Source organism: Tetrao urogallus (assembly GCF_951394365.1).
Source record: "Tetrao urogallus genome assembly, chromosome: 10".
Lineage (NCBI taxonomy): Eukaryota > Metazoa > Chordata > Aves > Galliformes > Phasianidae > Tetrao > Tetrao urogallus.
The window spans coordinates 14,258,335-14,282,416 of NC_136823.1; the positions used below are offsets into that span (position 1 = coordinate 14,258,335).

A 24,082-nucleotide genomic window follows, 5' to 3' on the forward strand; every position below is an offset into this window, starting at 1 on the left:
ATGGCTTAATTCCACCATCCTTCCACTTGCTCCCTTTCCGCATCAGGAAACAGCACCTTTGAGGGGATCCCTGTCTGCTCTTCCAAGAGCGAACCCCAGGAAGGGGTCCAGCCCGCATGGGGAACGGCCACGGGTGGCATTTCTCATTCTGCTTTACGTGACTCAGTGCTGAACAAAACCCAGGAGACAAACGCCTACTAAGTCTCAGCCTCTAATTAAACTATTAATTACACAAATTAGGGCAAGCTCGTGACTTTCAATTAAACATCCTCACTTGCCTCCTTGAGCTGCAGCACTACAACCCGCGTCTCGCTCGAGGTGCGGTGCCAAACCCCAAGACTTACCGAACGTCGTCCCCGCCTCCGGCCTGCTCACCGACGACACGATGACGAAACCGAAGCCCTCGTTCTCACCGCGGCGGATTTCCACGTCGTAGGGCTGGACCACGGCGCTCACCACGCCGCTGCCGCCTCCGCCGCCGCTGCCGATGCCGCTGGTGCTGCCGCTGCCCGAGCTGACGGTGTTGAGGGAGTTCTGGCTGCCCTGCGGCGTTCGCTTCTCCTCTGTCAGCGAGGCCGGTTGGTTGCTGCTGTGGTGGGAAGAGGCTGGGGATGGGACTTCGTTTTCTGCCTTGGGGACTGGGGAAGGAAAAAAAAACAGGAGTGGCTGAGCAAGCTGTGCTGTTCAGTGCTTGTCTGCTGAGAGAAGGAATTAAAAAAGGACTATACCTGCTTCAATCAACCAATCACAGCCAGAACAACCAGGGGTTCTGTCCTCCATCTCCTTTCCCTAGCACTAGCTCCATTCAATGGCAGCACCGACCACATACTCTCCTGTGTATGGCCGTGCAGCCAAAGCCTTCCACTGCCATAACCAGATCAATTCAGTGCACGCATGGATGCTCTGTGCCATTTCAGCTTGGATTACATTAAGTCAAAGCTGTCCCTTTAGAAACCATATCCCCACTCCAGTTACATATTATTATAACAAATTATATAATCATAGAATGATTAAAGTTGGAAAGACCACTAAGATGAACCTGTCCAACTGTCAACACATGCATGACCAATCTAGATCATGTTCCTCTGCACCACATCTACCCTTTACCTGAACACCTCCAGGGATGGTATCTCCACTCCCTCCCTGGACAGCCTGTTTCAGTGTATTACCACTCTTTCTGAGAAGAAATTTTTCCTAATATCCAACCTGAACCTCTCCTGGCACAACACATGGCCATTCCCTCTCGTCCTATCACCGTTAGCTGGAAGAAGATACTGACCCCCACCCCATCACAATCTCCTTTCACGCAGTTGTAGAGAGCAATAACATCTCCCCTGAGCCTCCTCTTCTCCAAACTGAACCATCTCAGTTCCCTCAGATGCTCCCCATAAGACTTATGCTCCAGACCCTTTACCAGTGCTGTAGCCTTTCTATGTGCACAAGCCATGGGGATACAGAGTCAGAACAAACATGTGTCACTCAACACCTGTCTGTTTTTCTTTTTTTAGCTGGATAGCACTGACTGTTTTTAATTAACATGATCTTGATACAAATAACTACCACATTATAACAAAATAATTTGTGAACTAAGCTTTTTTGGATGGAAGAACAAGCAATTTTCATCTGTACAGTCTGGCACAGTTGGGGGGAACCTTTAAACATTATTAACATTAACATTAATATTAAACAAGTATTTAACAGCAAGTGAAGTTGGTATTAGTTTAAAATCTAATCAGCTACCACAAGGCTTGAAGAAATCTCAAAAAATCTCTTAGTCCATACTGCTGAAGCCTGGGCCAGCTATACTTACTGTCAGTCTTGACAGATGTTTGTCTAATCTGCTGTTAAATATCTCCCCAGGCAATCTATTGGTTGTAATATCTAACTTAAATCTTCCCTGCTGCAACATAAGGCTATTATTTCTAGTTTTATCTCGCAGGCATATGGAGAACATATTATTCTCTCCCTCTTAGCGGCAGCCTCTTATAGTCTCAGGGAGTTTAACACCTCCTCCCCCTTCTCTGCTTTAGGCTAAACAATCCCAATTTGTTCAATATTTCCTTGCAGACCATGTTTTCGAAAGCTTTCCTTATTCTCCCTGGTCCTCTGGACTCGCTCCAGTTGGGTCCTTTCCAACTCAAACATATCTTTCTTGAAGGGCTGGACCATGTTGCAGCTGAGACATCATCTGCTGGGAAAGCAGGAGAGTTTCCCACTGCTTACATTCCAGCACAATGTTGTTCTTTACCTGAGCCAACCCCAGGTAAGAAAGTGGCCCATGACAATTTCCACTTCTGATTACCCAGCCAGTTCTCCACAGTCCAATTCTGCAGCTGAGAGCAGCGTATTGCACCTGTCCCTATGGAATGCCTGACTCCGTTAGCCAGGCTGCTTGTCGTTTCTCCAGTTTGGTAAATCAAAACTAAGTTGAATATCTTAAAAGCCACAGCAACAACAAAACGGATGCCAAACAAAATCCAAACTGTAAACCCATGATCCAAAGGAAAACAAATTTTAAAACGTTCTTGAGAGTACATGATAGCACTTACATACTCAAAGTATGTACTAAACACACAATATTCTACATATTAAGAATATATTCTACATATTAATATATTCTACATATTATGAGCACATAAACGTTTCCCCTACATGGATCTCAGGCCATGGAGTATCCATTTAGGTGAACACTTTTTCTTGTGGAATGTAGATGAGAGGAGCAGCAAGAGGACCAAAATTCAGGAAAGTTATGCTGGAATTTGAAAGCCTGCAAATATAAGGTGAAAAAAAGGGATACTGAATAATTTATCCTACAGTAAGTGTCCAGATTTGAAATGATACAGAAATAGCTCTGCACAATCTCCTGAATGAAATAGCAAGGGTTTATATCAGAATCTTTCATGCATCTAAATCTTTCATAATTTCCAGCCTGGAAGCTGTAAAACTAGATATAAAATCCATACACAAAGACAATACCAAAATTCAGCTGCCCTTCTCTTCCTCTCAAACCCCACCTCCTACAGCTTCCCTCTCTGTCAGGAATGACATACACTCCTATGATGTAGGCTATTAGAGCAGGGATATAACTCAGCATTTAATCCACAACGGGAAGAATGAAAGAAATAGGAAGTGAACAATTATTTAATATTGTGTGAAAGGCACTCAGCCCTGGGTAAGAATAAATACTTTTTTTAGAGGTACTGCTCCAGTCCTGGCCTCCATTGTGGGTCTAATTTTCAACTTGTTGTATTAATATTCTTGAAGCTTGAAGTACATCACTGCCTGCCTTTCTGCATATGCCTGAACTTGAGAACTATGTATTTAACATATGTAACATAAAGGGTACATTGTGACCAAACACTTCTGCATTTTAACAGAAACATTTATGAAGACTATAAACACAAGTGATATGGAGACAGTCACGACCAGAACAAAATATTTCATACCTATTTGACTAAGAACAAAAAAGACAAAAGGGAAAAAACAGCCACAAGAATAACAGCACACTTCCTGAGCTTTCCCAGCATTACAAAGAGGAGCTTTTGTTCTTTAAACCGTTTGCTGAACAGATGGAGTGTGGCAAGAAAATCCATCCCACTGATGGACATTGCAGCCTACCTGTGTAAACTACTTTGCGCCTGACGGTCAGATTGACGTGACCTTGCTTGGCCGCCTGTTGCATAAGCTGGACAACAAGCTGGTGTGATTTCCCAACCACAGGCGTCCCATCCACACAGATCAGCTCATCGCCCGACCTCAGGCGGCCGTCAGCATCAGCAGCACCCAACGGTACAATGTGACCGATGTAAATCTGACAAGATGGCACAAATGGGAAGAAAGAAAGGAAGAATGATAAAATGAGAACCATAAACGCTCACTAGCCAGGTGAAAGGAAGAGGTACACTAATGTAGTGGGAACCAGAAATTGCTGATCACTGGTTAGGATTGTTGCTAGTGTGGAAAACAGCCCCATGTTCAATTGCAACCAGGATGCTGACATCTTTTTGCTTTAGGCAGTCCAGTCGCTCTACTGACGCACAGACTTGGGAAATGTATTCAACAGGACAGTGACCAGTGGTTACAAGCACTGAGACTCCTGTCAGGGAGCTGAGACTGAGTTATCCTTCCAGGTGCCTCCAGAGTTTACAAGTTCAGTACCATTGGCCTGTCCACCTGTTTGCTTTGAGTTGCTCTGGTATGAGAGGGATTAATGGAAACTACTTGTAAACCTGCCAGGACATCTTTTCCTCATTGTCCAATCCATTTCAGAGCTATTGATGTATTTGAAAAAAAAAAAAAAAAAAAAAAAAAAAGGAATAGCAAAGGAAGTCAAACTCGTTTCAGATGCAAGGATTTGAGTTAGTTTGTTTTTTGGGGAGGACAGTAGGGAGGAGATGTGAGATATATTAAATCATAGCCCGTTGCTTATTTTAACAAGGATGCCACAGTGCAGCTCAGCACATTTGTCTGTGCTATTGCTGTGATTCTGGAAGACAAGGGGAATTAAAGCAAGCCCACTTCTAGATGTACTCACAGGTTCTCCAGGCTCATTTCCACCCAGAATCCTAAATCCAAAACCGGTTTCCTTTCTCCATAGAAAGATATCCTGCTCTTGGTAATCTGGAACTGAAGGAAAGAAAGAAAGACATTAAGTTATAATAAAAAAACAGAGCTATATACCCATATCAGGACTACTCTGATGGGTATGTAGAAGAATCTGCTGCACAATTTTAATCATTAAATGAGGTGGTCTTGAACTTTCAGACATAATTAAGAACATCTATAGGTTAAAGTAGTAAAGGATTATTACTTAAATCACTATGAAAAATTATCCCACGGTTTCTGCTTTCTGGTTATCTAATTGTGATTTTATCACTGTACTTTTTCCTTCCGTCGATATCAGCGCCATTACCCAGTGCAAAAGCCTCTTCCAAACCATCAATACGTGTGTGTGTACAACACAGAATCACTCTGCCAGAAACAATACAGCTGCCTCCTCTTTCACTGGAGACAAAAGAGCCGCTTGTTCTGACTTCTACTGTTTAATTAACTTTCACAAGCATAGTTTGCTATCTGTCTGCTGACACTGCTTTAAATAATGGCAGGACAGATCCCCGACTGGTGTAAACCAGAAGGGTTCCTCAGGAAACAGTGCAGCTCTCCAGACTTCCACTTGCTCGTGTATGGGTTTTATAAAACCACTGACCAGCTGGAAACATGAAGAAAGACCAGCCTTACCTACTCATTAGTATGGAACACCAGCAAGGTTTTTACAATGAATATTACATACAGCGAAGCACTAACCTTGACGTGCAGTTGAACAGAAATGTTTCACATTAACTTATTCATGGCTGCTTTCATCCCTTTTTTAAAATGCAAAATTAATTGCCAACGTTAAATCATATCAGAAGACAAGTTCAGGTTCATTTAATATTTATTAGTGGGTATCTATAACATTGACTAATTTTGTAACAATCCCCTCCCAAAATTTATAGTTAATTATCAAAAAGGCTATTCCTTTACAAGTCCGCTGCCTATGGCTTTAGTAAAGAAAGCAAAGTGCATCAGCCAGAAAGACAATTTCAGAAAGTGCAGCTCTATCTATCAGCAGATAAAGGATTTGTTTTCCACTAACACTGGGGAGTGCCCAATAGGGTCCTAACTGCATTTTACACCACTAGTGCCTGCTGCTTTGGGTTTGGTCTTCTGGTGCTTTTCAGTGTGAAGGCTTTTGGCTGGCTCTGATGCTCTCCCTTCAATGACTTACCACTGGGTTTAAAAAACAGAAATTTAAGACCTGAAAGCACTGCAAATTGCAAGAACAGGTGAATGCTCAGGCACATATCTGGTTTGACATTTTCATTCAAACTGGTTCATAGCCACTGGTGTTACATAAAATACTTTCACATTTTAGGCATTTGCAGCTATAAACCAAGCTTGAGACCTCTGCACGTTCCCTTGCTGAACCACAGGCTAATTTCCGCCCAGCTACAATTACAGAACAACCAGGTGAGGAGCACGCTGGAAGCCTTTGCTGCACATCAGTTTGGCTGAAGGCAGCTTGCCATCGCAGGGACGGCCCGACAGCAGAACTCAGACAATGAATTAATTGCTGTTTGTCACTGCCTTCAGTGAGTGGGAGCGTGAAGAGCAGACACATTGGGAAGTGCCTCTCCAGCACTTCGCAGGCTTTTTTGGCAAAGGCTGGCCCCAGCCAATTAATAGCACAGGTTGGATCTGTCAGAGGCAAAATGGCTTCTGCAGAGAGCTGCAGCGTGGGCCTGTTTTCTCAGCCTCTCTCAACACCTTCCCATTTGTCATCTCTCCAGCCTTGATGAGCGGTGTCGTATGCTCCCAGTTTGGCACCATGAGCCAATTAGCGGCCGCAGGGAATGGTGGCACACCGAGGCTTGGTGGTAGGGCCAACAAAACGCACGTCTACACCCAAAGCAGCAAGTTCATTCACAGGCTGCTCCTTCTGCTGGAAGGATCACAGGAAGGTGAAAAACAGACACAACAAACACACAGACAACACACAGCATGAATACAAACCCAACAAAACTCCTTTTACCACTTTTTGCTCCAGCTCTGCAGTAGGCGATGCACTGTGATACATCCCATCCATCTCTGTGCTGCCATGTGGCTGACTGGGGCCATGCTGGAGAATCACATCAGCAGCACTTCATCACAGAATCATAGAGTTGATTTAGTTGAAAGGGCCACCTAGCCCTGCAGTGAACAGGGACACCTAGAACTCTATCAGGTGCTCAGAGCCCATCCAGCCTGACCATGGGTGTCTCCAGGGATGGCGCATCCACCTTGCCCTGTGCCTCACTTCCCTATTTAAAGGGAAAATTTCATGGTGGTGCTGAACTCTCAGGCTTATAATAAACAAAAAAGAGGTCTCCAGGAGAAATTAGTAAGAACTTAGCACCTTGACATGATATAAACATGTACACAGCCCAAAGGAGTAAAACTTGCCAGTCTTGTTCCTAAACCAAACTGCTTGGAGAGCCTTACAAATGTGGTAAGAAGTTTTGTGTTGGGGCTAGAAGAAAGGATGGAAGGTGTGAGTGCTGCAGCCCGGAGGGCAGGCTCAGAATGGAAACAGGAAGGTGACGTCCCCACCACCACCAGACAGTATGCAGCCAAGCCAAGTGCCTTGCACCTCCACGGCCAACCTTCCACACTGCCCTGGTGATGAAGGGCCCCACCACAGAACAGCAATGAGACCAGAACAAAACACCATGGGACACAGATACATTCCCAGCACAGTCTTACATTCTCCAAAACTCGTGGAATTGATTTCTCTCTCTCTCTCACCCTTGCTCAGTCCAGTTGCAGGCGAAGGTGACATAGCTGCAATATTAATTTTACAGTTTTGCAAAGCTTAATGCATCTGCTTTCTTGTTAGTTCATTTCATTAACTTTGACTGTATGGATCATGTTAGGCTTGCATGCACATAATTGCTAAGGTTATAGCTCTATGGATAATTACATACCAACTTCTACATCTACTTGTACATGTCTGTGTACACGTGGATACATTATACACACACATATGAATTTATACATTTATGCATATGCATGCAGGCATATTTGAGACTCACTGTTTTGTCCTTAAAAATACATATCTGCCAAACAAAAATCAACATCACGACACAGCAAGTTTTCCAAATGGAAATTTCTTTCTCTGACGTTAAATCAATTCTAAATGCATGGTGATGAACAATGAAATCAGTGTTTAATTAAGGTTGATTTTAACTAAACTTCTCCTATATAAAGTTTAGCAATTATCATGTTACATATAAAAAACATTCTGTTTGATATCAGCCTCAAGAAAGGATGGATTCAGAAATATCAGTATGAGCTTGCTTTAGTCACTAGCTCATTTGAGGCAGCAACACTTCCAGTGACTCACATCTTGGCAGCATGCAAGAGTTTTAAGGCCCAGATTCAGGAAAGTACATAAGGACACACTTGAAGTTACAAATGGATAGTCTCGCTGGAGCTGCTGGAGAGTTTCAGTGCTGCAAATACCTGTGATTTTGCCATAAATCCCTTGAGATTCCCCATTTGCAGGAGAGCCCCACTTTCTAAACTATCTCACTGCACAAAAATTAGGCCCTAATCAGGGCCTAATAATCCTAATCAGACATCCTCTACATCTGTGTGCTCAGTGCACAGCTCTGAGTGCTGTCCCCCATTCATTCAGTAGAAGAGCAAGGAGCCCTCCAGTACTGCCATTAAGTCAGCTTGACCAGAAGGTGGCTGCAATTTCCTGTGAGCATTTCTTTTCTCTATATTGAAGTTAGAAAGTATCAAATGTTTGGTACCACTGTGCAAATATTTTTAATTCTATGTACTTGCTAGCAAGTGAACGCTACACACTGAGGTCGTGCCTTGTTTGTATTATTTTAATTATATCTGGGGAGAGAAAATCTTACCAAATAAATCACGTGCCTGAAAATAAAATTCTAATATTAAAGATAAATTAGAATATTTTAAAAGCTTTAACAATTATCCATAGTGTTCTGCTTTGCTTTTAATTAAATGCTTAAGCCCTTCAAAGGGATTCATTAACACATCTGCAATTCAGATTAATTCGTTTTGTCACTGCTGTTTTGACAGATGGCCATATGTAAGATATGGTATTTTGCAAAGCAATCAGGCCACATGAGAAAAATTTGACAACAGATTGTGTTAATCTTTGAGGAAGTTTAATAATACGTTGAAAAATAAAAAGCATATTATAAAAATATATTTTCAATAAAGCAGTACAAGATTTCGGAACTGCAGCTCTCTCGTAAACTATTCAATTACTGTTTGTCTCACTGAGTGCTCTTCACGCATATCATTCCTGGGTCTTGGAACTGCTCCACGTTTTAAGCTGTCAGGGCTCATCCTTCCCTCTGATTCACGAGCACGGCTCCCATGGGCAGCAGCGAGTCACCCATCGAGAGGAGCTCAGGCAGCTGAAACTTTGCACCAGCAGAGATTGCATTTGTTCCCACCACTGAAAGACCTGTTTTCAAATTCTCTCACCACAAGGCTGGCTATTCTTGAAAGCCTTAATCCTGCAAGCATTGCAACTCAGGGCCATACTGCAGCAGAGCATTTGAGCTCAGTCTTAGCCTTAAAGCATCCAAGACCCATTCGGTTTACAGCTTAAAATTAAGCTTTGTTGGACAGCAGCCTGAGCCCTGAGCACTTTGGAGGGCTGATCCCCCCACTTAGGGGAACAGCGTGCGAAGGACCTTAAGGTTACAGTTCAATTTTGCTGCTGTTCAGCCAGAGCCCGGGCACAGTTGTGGAGCCATCACTTAGCTTCTCACTATTAATTCTAGCTTAATTTTTCTATTTGTCTTCTTCCTTTTATCTTTTTTTTTTTTTCCCTAGGCAGTATCTGCAGCTCTCCTCCACAGAATCTGAATGCTTCCTGATATTAAGATGCATCGGGAAAATTGAAAAATACACAGTTTTACAAAACTATGGGTTATTCAGCACTTTTCAACCAAATTCTGATCTGCCAGCATCTTCAGTGAGAAAAGCCAGATAAGTCAAATACAGCTCTCTTCTATTAAACAGTGATTCAAAAAGAAGTCCGAGAAATGGAGAACGCGCTTTACCAATGCTGAAAAATTAAATGGTTGCCTGTGTGCTTCCCATGTCCACACCATTAACATTAATAACAGAGAGATGCACTCCCAGTCAAAAAGACAGTAGGTGGTTATTAGAGATCCAGAACTTTTTAGAAACATCCTGGAGAAAATGTATTCATGTGTTGAATTAAGCCTCTTTATATTATTATTTTTAGATGGAAAAAAAAATTCTGGCTGAGTTGTGGCTAATGAATTCATCTTTTTATGTAAACTGCACTCAAAAGCCTGCACTATGTTCTCTTTAGACTCCAATGGGACTAAATAAAACACTGAGTATGATGATCTAATGCTCTGAAATTCTCTCTTCTCTATCTTCATCATGTATTTCAACACAGGATTGTTTCTGTTTTTCAGTACACTTGTTGGGGATTCAAAACAGCCTCTTGAAAGACCACTGTATTATTCCTTTCAGGCTTGTTGAAAATGCAAGGCAGTGAATCAACAGGCAGCAAGCCCTACATTAGTCAGCAAGGAGAGCCAACCGAGACTCATCCAAAGCCCCAGACAAAGGATGCATCAGCCAATCCCAGCACTGGCACAATGGTGGCATCCTCCTGCTATTCAACAGATGCTCTTTATCAGAAAAATTCAGAAATTCACACCTATCACCCAAATCAGGTGACATTAAGGGACAAGAGATGTCAACCTCAGCCTTAGAGCCAACGGGAATGGGTCCTCAAGCAAAGAACTATGACTGCCCCCCAGAAGGCAAAGGAGGAACTGGGTTTGAACCAAACTGCAGCTGGGTGAAAACACAAGGAACCACAAAGGTGGAGGAGACAGTGAAGCTGGAGGCCCAGGGAATGGTTTCTCCCAGAAACAGCTGTGGTGCTCCCTACAAGCGCTTGCTGGGAAGAGAGTCTCCATGAGATAATTCACTTTTTTCACAGAACTGCCAATATTTGTCCACTTTTCATGCAGATCGGATACAGGGAAAAAAACACGGTGGTTCACCCCAAGCTCCTCAGAATGAGGAGATGTAGGGTTTCAGCTGTGAACCACAACCTCCACTGAGGAGACTGAGGAGTGGGGTGAAAGGTAAGGGCTTGCTGGGGGCTGGAGAAAGATTTGCCCCCTGATCAATAAATGAAACATCAGTCATACTTTGGGATCAGACTACAAGAATAAATGCAGTGCATCTATCAGCCTTGTTCACGTAGGCTATTGCCTTACTGGTTTCCTACACCTCCCATTTGGAGCAGCATCAGGACAAGGTGAGAGCACAGGCTAATCCCCAGGGAACAGGTTCCACTTCAGCTTAGAGGCTAAAACTCATTAGCTCTCAGAAGTTCCAGTGGCATGTGCAAGGAGATACGATATCATTGCACTTCTGACATTCTCATAAAGAAGAAATGGATGTATGAAACCAATAAATCTCCCAGTATGCTTTCCTGGTAAGGAAATAGCAACAGGACAAAATTCTGGTAGCAAAGTATGGATGTCCAAACAAGTAGGTCTCATCTGGAAGAGAGGCAGGAGATATGAACTGAAGCAAAAGAGGAGGACTGACCTCACTACATGGAGATGTTGGCCATGGAAAGATGCAAGAGGGAAGCTGCAGGGGCAGACCAGATCCAGCACAGCAAAAGGTTGAAGCAGAGAGGGACAGATGGGTGTGGGAAACCAGCAGGTCAAGAGATGAGGAACAGAATCTGGAAGGGTTCTGCTCACAAACAAGGACAAAACCTCTGTGAGATACTGGCAGAAATTTAGCACGTGGTGCTGCAGGAGGACACTGAAGGTAACAGCTTGAATGTGCCTTTCAGGATTTCTCTGCCTCAGCCTCGGGATTTTATCAGGAAAGACAGACAGGAGTTAATGCTGCTAAGCTTATACTAATGTCTAATTAGTAAGAGTTAAACTGTTAATTAGAAATTAGCGAAGTAGCTGCAGGGGTTCAGAGGCAATGCCTGTAGAGTGCCTATGGGAATGCAAGGTGAGCAAGAGTGATGCTGGTGCCATGAGATGGCCTCAGCCATCTAGGCAGGGCTAAGAGGGGCTCTGCCCACTGCTCTGTGGGGCTGAAAGCCCTATCCCTGTTCTTTCTGCCCATTTTCAACATTTCATTGAGACATGCATACAAGTTCAGTCCCAGCACTTCTCTGTAGACCAGCACAGCCAGCCCAAGAGGCTTCGCAGTCAGGAGTGCACCTAATCCCTGGAGAGGGAAAGCAAGCAAAGCACAGAAGCTAAGACACCTACAAACTGCACGGCTGAGATACTCAGTATGAAGAGATGCACCTTCAGCCAAGAAATCATGACTCACCGTTTAATGTTTCCAGGACATAAGATCTACAAGTGATTCATTTAGTCCAAGAAAAAAAAAAAAACACCCAAAAAACCAGCAGTTCTACCATTTTTCATTCTGGGGTAGCGTTCATTTCAGATCATTTCTACCAATTTCCAGTTAGCAGAATCAAAGTAAACTTTTTTTTACGGTATCAAGATTTTGAATCTGTCTTTACAGTAACTACAGAAACTAATGCCCTTGGAAATGAACCTAAAACTCTTTTAACTCTTTCTTTAAGAATTTGTTGCAGATTTGATCATCTTCAGCAGTGCAATTAAAGCAAAGCCATAACGTTTATTTTGTTTGCAGAGAAGAAACTGATTGAAACCATATTTATAGCCTTGGAGAAGAGTCAAAGTCCTTCTGAACTATTAGCCAAGTATGCAGATTATTAATTGCCATAAAAGCCACTTACAATATGCATTTGATATCTGCATTGTTAACAGCGTCTGCTTTGGTCAAAGTAAAATAGCTTAGCTGGATTTTCTCCTCCCTAGAGTGAGACTGGAAAGCATCTGATATGTATTTCAGCAAACTAAATACTTCCCTTCCTCACTGAAATTTCTTTGCATATCAGTCAATGAGACAACCTCAAAAAAGATTTCAAGATCTGGCTAATAAGCTTGGAAATTTTCCTTCAGCTTAATTTACAAGCAAGAAAAAGAAAAAAAAAGGGAAAATAAAAAAAGCAGTCTTTCATTTTAATAGGATGCTTGGTATTAAGGTTTGGTCTAAGCACCTCTCTCTGGAGATGATCGAAGTTCATTCCTCACCAGAAATGAAAACACCCCTCCAGCAGGCAGGCATTGCTGGCAGACAGATTAACACCCCGAAGCCTTCTATTTGCAATACAGATCTAAAAGACGCAGCTCTTTGCAAAGAAAATATAGAGAGCGCAGCTGCCGTAGCCGTAGCCTTAGCAACCACACCTGTTTCATACTCACGTCGGCTTTCATACATGCTCCTGGACTGGGCCCAGATTTTGAACGGATCTGGCTTTTTCTGCCCAGAAGCGTCGGGTTGGTCGGCAGCCGGCGGCTCGGCGGCAGGATACTCGGGCAGCACCTGTGTGCTGTGAGCCGGGGACGCGGTGTGCCCGCTGCGGTGGCTGGAGACGCTGTGCTGAGAACTGTTTTGGCTGTCTTTCCTTTCAAGTGGTTGCTGTAAGGAAGAAAGCGAGCGGAGAGAGAGAGAGAACAGACGGTTATTGGTCTTTGAGTGGGTGTTTTCCATCAATTTTTCTCCTTTCTTTGATCAGGCTTTCTGCGTGCATGTAAGTAAATATATAAATCACAGTTTTGCTGCCACCGGTTAATGCTGGGTACAATTAAATTCCCCAGTGACACATTTTGATAGACTGACAGAAAGAGATATGCAAAACAAAGTCATTTATCATTAAAAAAACATGCAGTTCTCCATCTTGCACATGAACCAAACCTCAATCTCATTCTAGGCTACAAGTTTCAGTGCACTTATGTCTTCCTACGTAAGTCAGAAAAACTCAACCACCTTCTACTTGGATCACATTAAAGTCTGACTTGAGCCTGCAAGTAAACAGAAATACAACCAAATTTCACTGTGAGAACTTGAGCAGCTTCCTGCAACAGATCCAGGCACAATCCTTACTATGAGAAACACCTCCCTAGCAGCCCCCATGCTGCAAATGGGTTAACAGCACAGTGCCAATTTTGTGTCTGCTTCCCAGAGCATCCAGAAGATTACAGCAGACCTTCACAAACATGAAAACATCTACTTTCGGTTTGATTTCTTTGTTTTAATTGAGAAAATACGTGCCCCTATTCATTGAAGCTTATTGAAAAGCAGTACCTCAAGAGCTCTGTCTGCTCAATATTTAGCTAAGCAGGGTAAATAATTCTTAAATTTTGCAACAGTGTGCTCAAATGAAGCACAGATCACATTTGCATTACAGAGAAAGACATACAGTTCAGCGGGCATGGTGGTGATGTGCTGGTGGTTGGACTAGGTGACTTCAGTGGTCTTTTCCAACCTTAATGATTCTATGATTTGTACTACTCAGTATGCAGGGAAGTCCTCTCCCATAAAAAGCTCCCCAAAGGCTTTTCAATGGAGATGACCTTGGCACCAAGGCTGAGTCCCACCTCCCACCTGCTCCAGCACAGGGAACTAAGAGTGTTGTTCTTAGAGCACCCACGATTTCCTGGTCAAAAGGAGTCAACCAGAAAAAATAAAACCTCCTAGTGACTGAAAACACTGCAACAGAAGTCTCAGCTTTGAGAGACGCTGCCAAAGCAAACCCAGATGGGACAGGGAGCAGAGCAGAGCAGGATGGGGGGTTGAGTGCACATGGGTGTGAAGACTCCTTCCTTTGCTCCCTATGCAAAACCTCAGGTGGCCAATGCTCCACCACAGTGGGGGTAAACTGATTACTGAGGAGAAACCATACCAGCATATCATATCACCATACCAGCATGCCCTTCTCTGAGTCTTAACAATAATTTTTCTGGTTTTCAAACTGCACATATTTTTTGGGAAAAAAAAAAAAAAAAAAAAAGCTCCAGCAGCCCAAATGGTTTTGACATTGTGGCCTCACATTCACATTGCTGTTCCACCACCAGCACTTTTTTAAATGTTATCTCGATTGACTAGAATGTGAAAATGCCTTTGTCCTTTAAAGTAATTTTGAACAAAGCATGCCTGCTGTGATTACTCATCCACAGACTTTCAAATACAAATATCTGAACCAATTTCAAACATTTTTAGCTTTTTAAGTGGTAAAAGAAGCTAATTCACATGCAGCCCTTCAGTCTTTGAATGCAGCAGTTTAAAAGTCTATGCTGCAGATAGTCACTCCTTTGTAATTTTTAAAAAAGGGAACACAAAAACAAACAAACAAAAGAAAAAACCCAACCCACATTACAACTCTCAATCCAGCCATCTGGATTGTTTTGTTTGTTTGACCAAACATCTACACTAACTAAAAGCATCCTGTGAAACTTCAGGCCAATTTCCCTGGAAATTGCTGGTTCACAGAACCTGGAATATGGGGACTAAGATGGGAAGATTCATTCAACCACTGGGGAAATCCTGAGAACTCTGAAAACTTTCTGATTTAAAGAGAAACAAAGCTGAAACTTGCAAGAGCACTCTCACTTTATGATATCGAAGGCCTAAATATTGAACAAACTATGAATCCTGTTTTCTATTTGGGTTGCACATGGAAGTGTCAGCACATCTCAAGCAAAACCACCTCCAATTAAACTAGGGTTGCAACTGCAAATACACATTTTGCAAGAATCAGGGGAAAACTTCTTCAGAGGGTCTGTTGTTTTTCCCAACAATAACATCTTTAGAAAGGCTGAAATGTCACAGTTTGGGATCTGAAGAAGACAAGAAAAGGGGCACTGAACTGCCCAAGGCAGCAAGAGCACCCATGCCTGACTTTGTGGAGTCCATGGTCTTCTCTAGAGCTATAGAGAAGAATAAATAGCTTGCAAAAAATTTTTTTCTTGACTAAAACTGGCTGGAAATGAAGACCAGAATGACAACCTCGGGTCCACTTAGGCAGACTGCACACTGAAATAAAGGTGCTGGGAAAAACCAATTACTTTGCTTTTGTATAAGAGCCAGGACTGAAAAAATGGAAGGCTGGAGCTCTCATGCTCTATGGCAAGCCCCAGGTCTGAGAATGAAATTTAGGGATGCGTGTGCTGTCAGCTTCCCTTTGGCTATGCTGAAAGTTTGCAGCGCTGATCCTACAAAATGTAAGTTGGGTAAGACATAGAAAATATAGAGGTGGCTGCAGGTGGGGATGTGTTGAGTAGAGAAACCTGCAGCACAACTGAACACCTCAGGTTGTGGCACCTGGGTCCCAGGCTTAAAACTGCAAGAAGGGAGACCTGCTGAGGTTTGCTCATGTAGGAAAAAAAAAAAAAAAGGGGTTTCAATGCATTGGGAAGCATCATACACATGTATGCTGTGAGCAAGTTTCTCCTCCAAAAGCATCAAGCAGAGCCCCAAGTACTGCCTATCCAGCCAAAACACGTGGCATGTCTCTTGTGAGGGACAGGTTGTGCATAGGAACTGCATTTCAGCTCACCACTCAGCTATGCTGACAATGTGCTTATTTAGACGCAAAAGAAAAGCAAGATGTCGGGAAGAACATGGCACTTTCTCTTCATGCAGTGATGTCGTCTTCTAACGATCGAGCTGGGGAGTTTTGTGCTGTTTGGGAAAGCTGGTGCTGGCGGTAGTGACAGCAAGCAGAGTTGGGAATGAGAATCTTTGCCCCCTGGTGGAGTATTTTGATGCAAGCAACCGAAAAAAAAAAAAAAAAGGGAAAGAACAGAAAAGTTTGTTTTCATCCACGTTATAGTAGGATAATTGCAGGGGAAATTGCTACACAAAGGGAACTTGTTCACTGAAAATGTATACCCACAGGCAGTCAATACAAAAACACTGTCTATTTGCATTTAAAGAAGAATCAATGGGAACTGAACACAAAGCAGCAGCACAGGGAGCTGCTGCGGATACAGCCTTGGGCGCAGCATAGGTGGGAGGAAGGACATGAAGTGCCCAGTCCCTTGTTGGGCTGCAACTTCAAGTTCTGAAGAGCTGGCACTGAAGATTAAAAAAAATACAAATCATTCGGCTCTTTCACCAACATTAAAAACCTCTCTCAGAAGCTAAGAAACACAGCCACGCTCATCAAAAGATGCACAGGCTGAAAAATACAGCCCAGGAAAACTCAGCTCAAGGTAGAAAACAATTCCCAGACCTTGCCACAGCTCCGGCATGAACAAAGACACCTCCTCCATGCCGGGATGTACCCAAAGCCTGAAGTCAGCCCTGGGGGAATATGGGAATGGGGCCGGCAGCTAAAAATAGTGGTTGGTGGAAAAAGAGACAGCTGCTAGCAGTGAGTTGGGAGTGTGTCGGGACTTTGGGAGAGGGTGGGGGAATAATGAGAGCAGACTTAGCACTAAGCCGGGAGGAGCAGAGGACAGAGAGCTCGTGCCAAACCCATCCCAGCAGGGAGTACTGTGATGGGATTGGATGGGATAGGATGGGAACAAAAATGTGCAATGCAGCTGCACAGTGGTGCAGCGGTGCATATCGTTGCTGCTAATTGTCAATGCAAATGATCTGGTAACGCAGGCAGCAAGAATGGGAGGATCTGCTTCTTGTGCATCCTGTGCTTCCAAGGCCACAGTATCACCTGGGGCTATAGTAGAATTTACTGGAGGGAGCTTAAAGCAAGGCAGTAGGTGAGGAGAAGTGCACAAGGGGCTGCTCCCTAGGGCTGACCAGCTCCTCCAAGCAGACAGGAGGAGGCAATCTACTACCGCCTGCAGACAGGTGTAGACCTGCAGCCTCTTTGTTCCCCAGGCAGGATTACAAGGGTTCAGCTGCTGCTTGGACTCAGGGTTTACTCTGTCTCCGAAAAAATGTGGGCAGAACCCAGGGCTCAGCTGGCACAGCAGCCAGACTTGGAACTGAGTGCGGCAATTCCTGCTCTGACAGGGGGAAAATGTACGGGCAGGAGCAGAAACGTGCCAGACATGGACGTATTCTACACGCTGGCTTCTGTTTTACCAAAGGCTGAATTAATCCCTGCATATGACATAGAAGCGAATGCCCAGGGTCTGACATGCCTGAGCCCTGCGAGGGAGCGCACCCCGCACTCTGCCTCCCCACATTTAATGCAAGCTGACAGCAGTATAGGCCTGCCCTCACGTGACTGTAATCAGCGCTGCCCTAAGCCATCAGAATCACATTAATTATTGCAGGGCTTTCTTTGGGGAAGAACAGAGAATTCGTATTGTAAGCAGGAGCCTCCCGCTCAGCCCCTTAGCGAAGCTCTTGCTCGAGTTGCAGCACTACGGCCAGCGCCCGGCTCTAGGGATGGACTCTGATCCTCCTGGCCCCTTCCAGCTCAGGATATTCTATGATTCTATGAAATGAACGTCCTCCTATTTCTTTGGTGCCGGATACAGGGTTTGGTGCCCATCAAGGTGTGTGGGTGAAGTTTGGCACCATCTTACAGCACAGCAAAAACCTCTCCTGCACTCTGCTTCCCCAAAAGCTACTGGGAGAGAAAAGCCCGTTTTTACCCATCATCAGAAAATTCAAAACTTTCAAGCTCAAGTATTTCATTTCCTTTAAAATAAGAGATTTCTTTCTGTTGCATTTAAATAGCATATTAATATCTTCCACAATATCATGCTCAGAGCTTTAATGACACTTTAGATCACAGCTTGCATACTATTAGCTAACATGTCACCCAGCTAACAGCTTTACATGGAAATAAGATCAGAAGGGATAAGAAAGGGATAAGAAAACACCCTTTTTTTTTTTTCTTTCTACTTTTTAGTAAGGAAACTCACACCTGCAGCACAATCCTGCTCAGTAGGAAAACGCCTGCAGAGCAAACATTCAGGCTCTATTCACACGAAGCTGCACACACACTCTGCTGGGGCTTTGTCTCTCCCGACACAGCGCACACTGCTACATTCTGCCGGTAATCCAGCTGAGGGCATCCAGAAAAACTCGGGGAGTTAATGGGAAAGGTTGGTGCATACAAACACCCGACAGAAACTGCTATCTGGCACGAAGGTGGAGCTTCTCAGTTTTCCAAAAGGAAACAATAGCCTTTTTTTTTTTCTTTCTTTCTTTCTTTTTTTTTTTTTTTTTTTTTTTTTTTTTTTTTTTTTTTTTTATGGTAAGTTAAACAGGAGAGGCTCATCAGCCAGGAAAGGGGATCTGCAAACCTGAGGCTTTATTTGCAAATTGAGTTGCATTCCTCTCCTATCTTCCCATGCAGTATGAGCCGTGCAAGGTAACCACGGCTGCAAGAGAACAACAACTTAAAATAATCAAAACCCACAAAGAAAAGCAGCCCAACTCATCCCTCCTCCACCCACACGGACAGACACACATAGCAGTGAGGAGTGCTTACCGACTTTGGGCTCTTCTTTGGGACCGGCAGTCCTGAAAAATGGCAACAAGGGAAAAACAAACATTAGCGTCTAACCGTTACCTTGTTGTACAGACCAAAAAAAAAAACACCACCACAAAACCCGCCTAGGTGTTTCATCCGAACGCAGCCATCTGCAGAGTTATGTCAGCTTTCGCTCTCGCGTCGGAGTTACCAGTCTGTTCATATCGAATCAAAGCCCGAGGAGAGGGGGAGCGAGCGCGGCGGCGGGGGCGCGGGGGGAGAGCTCGCTCCGCATTAGCGATGCTGACTTGTGCCGCAGCCGCCGGGAGGCTGGAGAGGAACCCACAGCCCCAGCACAGTCCCAGGCGCTCCCCCGGCTGCCGGCAGCCTGCGCTCCCAATTAAGCTGAGGATGTTTCCTTTTGACGCGATCCGTTTGTCAATTGCACCGGGCCAATCACAGCATTGCAGGGGGAACAGGTTGGTTTTTTAAAAAGTATTTTGCTGGAAATAGATTTTTTCCCTTTTTTTTTTTTTTCTTCAATAAGGGAAATGTGCATTGAGCCGGGAGGCGAGGCGAAACAAAAGCATGCAGAGGAGTGAGCTTTTATCCCTAAAAGCGTGAATGCTGTGGAGAAAACACGTTTCCTTCCTGCCCATCCCGAGTATAAATGTTTGAAGGCACAGGTTTTATCTGCCAGCTGCGATTTCAGAGCTTGAAAGCAGCACTGCGAGTCCTAACCTCAGGAGGATGCTGGGGGGGGGGCTCGCACAGGTCACATCCATGCAAAGGGAGAAGGTTTTTTCAAGGAGAGTTTTGCATTTTGGAGCAGCCTGTGACAAGTGCGAGCCAAGGGAGAACTCAAGTGGGATTTCTACCAACTACTTCTGCATGGCTCCGTTCCCAGCAAAGCAGACATTTCTCGGGGCAGTTTGCCTACAGCACAGGACAAGCTGCCCCCTGAGTGGGCTGCAAATCCTCCCCCTCTCCTGTGCTGCTGGAAAGGAGGGGAAACCCTGCTTTGCTCTGCACGGCACTCCAGAAAACAACCATAAACCAAAACACAGATTACCCTCCACACTAAGTGCTCAGCAATTCAAACGTTTGAAATCTGCTTTTGTCTTTAGGATGTGATTTATGTGGCGTTTATGCTGCATTATGTTTACTACTTCAAGCATTTTGTCTGTGCTAAGAACCATGCCCTCATCTAACTTCTGCATGGAGAATAAAATAAGTGATGCAAGCGAATTACAAATGTGTCTTGAAAGAAGCTCATTTTAAGGTAATTAGGGAAATGCTAGTTCTGAACTGGGAAGTTCCAGAATTAAAAATGAAAAAGAGAGCTCACTTTGCTACCTGCTCACAGACAGCAATGAAAACTGAGTATTCCAAATGAAACACTTGCCATTTTTGAGGAATATCTGCACTCCGTACATCACACTGATGCATTTCCAGGCAGAAGCAAATACCCCTCCAGGCAGTGATTGATCGAGGGGCAGCAAAACATCAAAACTGCCTGAACTAAACAACTAAGGCTGCAGCTTAATTTCTGCTGACAGTGATTGTGCTTGCGTAACGGGCTTTAAAAAGTAAAGCCCTAATTTTTAACAGGCATCATTTATCATACACATAAGAACAGAGATAGAAATTCTCCCTCTCCCTCCTTCCACATGCATGCACACACGTTTACTCTCCCCTTCCAAGAGATGCTCTTTCCTATTAAATCAATAGGTAGAACAGATCTCCATGCATGCGTGCACCCTTGGCTGACCAACATGAGCCTGAAGAAGTACTACAGCAATTTAAATGCTCATTGCAAAAAATAAAGCTGAGATGCAGCTGGGCTGTCGGTTCAAATTGTACCAAAATTTACTGCGTTACAGCACAACCACTAGATGTTAAAATTTACTAAGTATGAACTACTGAGCAAACCTTTCCTTCAGAGTTTGTCATTAATTTCAGCTGTCCCAGTGCCAAAGAGATGGGAAGCGGTTGAAAAATGACAGAAAATGCACACAAGGCCATTGTGCACTGGGTACTTTGGAGGCCGATGAATCTCACAGTGTCACTGCAAAACAAGCAGTAAATGATTTTTTACCAAAATATGTGACTGCAAAGCATGTTCACAAACGCTGCCAGTTTTTCATGGGACAAGCTTCCCATGTCAGGGGAATAACCTGCCTGTGCATTTCCCTGTGTTTTAGTTATTTATTCACCTAATTAGGGACTGATTCCAAACCCCCAGCTCTTGACACAGCAGGCCAAATGAGCCAGTGATAGACATAATGTGTAGTTTTCATGCTTAGATGATGGAAGGGATGCGGTATTTAACAGCAAGGAACACAAAGCTTGCATAGGTTCTAATTCCTGGGTGTGCCACTAGCAAGAAACCATCAAGCTTTTCCAAAAAGTTTATGGCAGAAATAAGTGCCCACAGCTCTGAATTCAGGATGGTGTCAAATATGAATTACATTTCTCATTCTACTACATTAACCACGTCCCATCATGGTTAATGCATCAGGCACTGCTCATGCCACGCAATGCCTGGCTTGCCCATCCTCCCCATTCTCTCCTGAAAGCTTTCAGGAGGTAAATGGGCCACATGCAGACACCCACTTTGCTTCTCTTTCGCATTTCCTAGTTTTCTGGTGGTCACAGTGATAACATTCCCATCCCTTGTGCCTAAGAGAAGCCACAAGGCTTTGCTGCTGCTCCTCAAATCAGATAACGGAGCAGTAAGAGTTGATATCAACACTGTTTGTAATGCAGTTCTGGGATTTAAGCCATAAAGACGTCTATCACCTGAAATGCAGCTCCTAATCTTGGGGGGTTTTTGGAGGTGCAGATGATAGAAGATGGAAGGTAGAGCCACGGAAGAGGCTCTTGTCATCATAGAGTTAACTGTGTTTTAAAACAAACTGGCACATCTGGTAAACAATGTCAATATGACCTAAACCCCCATGAATGGGCTCATTGTAGCTACTTACAAAATGTGAGTGGAATTAAATTAATTAGAAAACACAAATTACTCTCCTCTAAATAACAATGTAATAAAGCAACTGCTTAATGAAAAATACCAGTGATCAGTGAGCAATCCGCAAGCACAAAAAAACCTCACAGGCTCATCAGTAAGGGAAGAAAGGCTTCATACAAGGTTAGTCAAAAATGAGTCAGAGGCAAGGATCTAAATTAAACTAATTATCACAGAGATTATTACATTTATCTTAACAAAAACCTCTCTCTTTTTTCCCCAGCACTCCCTAAAGCTCTATGTACAGCTGGCTGCATCCATCTGCTCAACTTTGTTTTGTAATACAGGGAGAAAATGCAAATCCTTACGCAAGTTCTGCATCATGACTTCAGCACTCTTAATGCCCATTAGGAGCAGTTCTTCTCCTGCAGCAAAACTTTTGATGCAGGGAAGCTGTAGGTACCCCAGCCCGACCTGTGAGGGGATCACGTTAAAACCCAAGGACAAAACTGGAAATCGCCCCACATATTGCTGCCTGTTACACGTGGCAGGCCTCGATTTTTACAGGAATATTTTCTCCAACCCTTTGACTTCATGCAACCAAAATAACACAGGAAGACCACAATACAGGGGAAATTCTGTTCCACTGAACGTATACAGAATACGCTGTCTAACTACAAATCTGCACCATAACCTGGGCTGGATTTGGCTGACAGTTCTCAGAAGGCCACGGGAACTCAAATATTTCCCAGATGGACACCAGACGCATCACACCTCGTCCCACAGCCACACGTGATAGGGACTGTGGATCAAAAAGATCAAAGGCAGAGTCTGAAGAAAGACATCCAGTCCTCCCCTCTGAATGCCTTGGTCACATGAAGGTCAGACGGCAAGAATAGCTCTCCCTCCAACACAAACATATATATATATGTACATATAAATATATTACAGCAAGGTTTCAGCTGAAATTGAAACAGTTCAATGCCAGTTTGCACAATCCACCACAGGACAAAAGTGCCTGAAATTGCTAAGAGCCCATCCAGATGGAAGACATATTTACTGCTTACAATGTCAACTGCTACTGCGAAACATTTTTTTTTGTTTTGGGGTGCTTTTGTATGCAGAGGAAACCAATAACTGAGATGAGATCTTCACTTCCAATGATCACTTAACATTTCCACTCAGGGCACTCTGTGGTCCATCTGCGTGCAACAACAAAAGAGTCATTGGTGAGCCCAGGCATAAAGGTCACTTGTTTGGTTTCGCAATTATGTGTGAAGCCCAGAATGCACAAGAGCTGAAAATTAGTGGGAGAAGAATCAAAACACAAGGAACTGAACATTTCAGACCATGTCATGAAGGTTAACAATTACAGAGAAAATGTTTCTGCCTGAGAAAGAAAACCAACACAAGTTTTCTAAATGGTACTGCTTACACTGCACTGAATAAAAGCCAAAGGCTGTATCAAGGAAAGGAGACACTCTGAAAGATGAGGGGTGAAGTACTGGAGCCAGAGAGTACACAGCCACACAACTGGCACTGCACATCGATTGCATTTTCCTACAAGAAAAACAAGGAACTCTAAATAATTAACTCTAATGGCCATTAGTGCTGCGGGGGGGCAACGAAGGGGGGGCTGGTGGTGACAAAGCAATCCTCTCGGTTCTGTATAACCCACCGGCGAGGAATTTTTAACAAAGGACAAATATTATCTGACAAAAAATAGATGGAAGTCGATCTTTTCCAGACTGAAGAGCACACCAGAGTAACTGGCAGCAGGAGACACAAGTCTGCACACAGTCACAAGGAGCACCACCAAAAAAAGAACGACCAGAAAGAAAAGACCTTCCTTGTCCCTGCCCATCACCTTCATCTGCAGGAGTGTCACTGCACAAGCAAAACTTAGCTCTGCAATGCAATTTCAACTGAGAGAATAATGCACATGGGAGGAATGTAGCCCTGCCATAAATCAAGATTGGTAGCTACCAAATAATGTGAAAATTGCCACGTTTCTCATTCTCATGCTAAGGTTATATGCTAATGCTAATAGAGTGGTGTTTTCAAGAGTCCATCTCAAGCTTTCTTAACCCACTGGCACTGGCAAAAAACATAATGAAACACAGTACATTATCATCAAGAGTTTCAGTTCTAGGTGCTTTAAAGATACTTAATTGTGTCAACCCCAATTACTCATTCTCAGTCAGGATGCCAAACAATTCCTCACAATCCCAAATTCAGTC

At 43.8% G+C, this 24,082-nt stretch overlaps 1 protein-coding gene across 1 annotated transcript in view; it reads right to left on the reverse strand.

The window, feature by feature from the left end:
• Positions 1–24,082, reverse strand: part of MAGI1 (membrane associated guanylate kinase, WW and PDZ domain containing 1) — a gene marked incomplete at both ends in the record, with an annotated part of 285,270 nt that overhangs the window by 16,261 nt on the left and 244,927 nt on the right. The window contains 5 exons of the mRNA XM_079540300.1: positions 345–638; positions 3,619–3,811; positions 4,535–4,626; positions 12,897–13,113; positions 18,890–18,921. Coding sequence (XP_079396426.1) covers positions 345–638; positions 3,619–3,811; positions 4,535–4,626; positions 12,897–13,113; positions 18,890–18,921 — 828 coding nt within the window. The remainder of the gene's footprint in view (positions 1–344; positions 639–3,618; positions 3,812–4,534; positions 4,627–12,896; positions 13,114–18,889; positions 18,922–24,082) is intronic.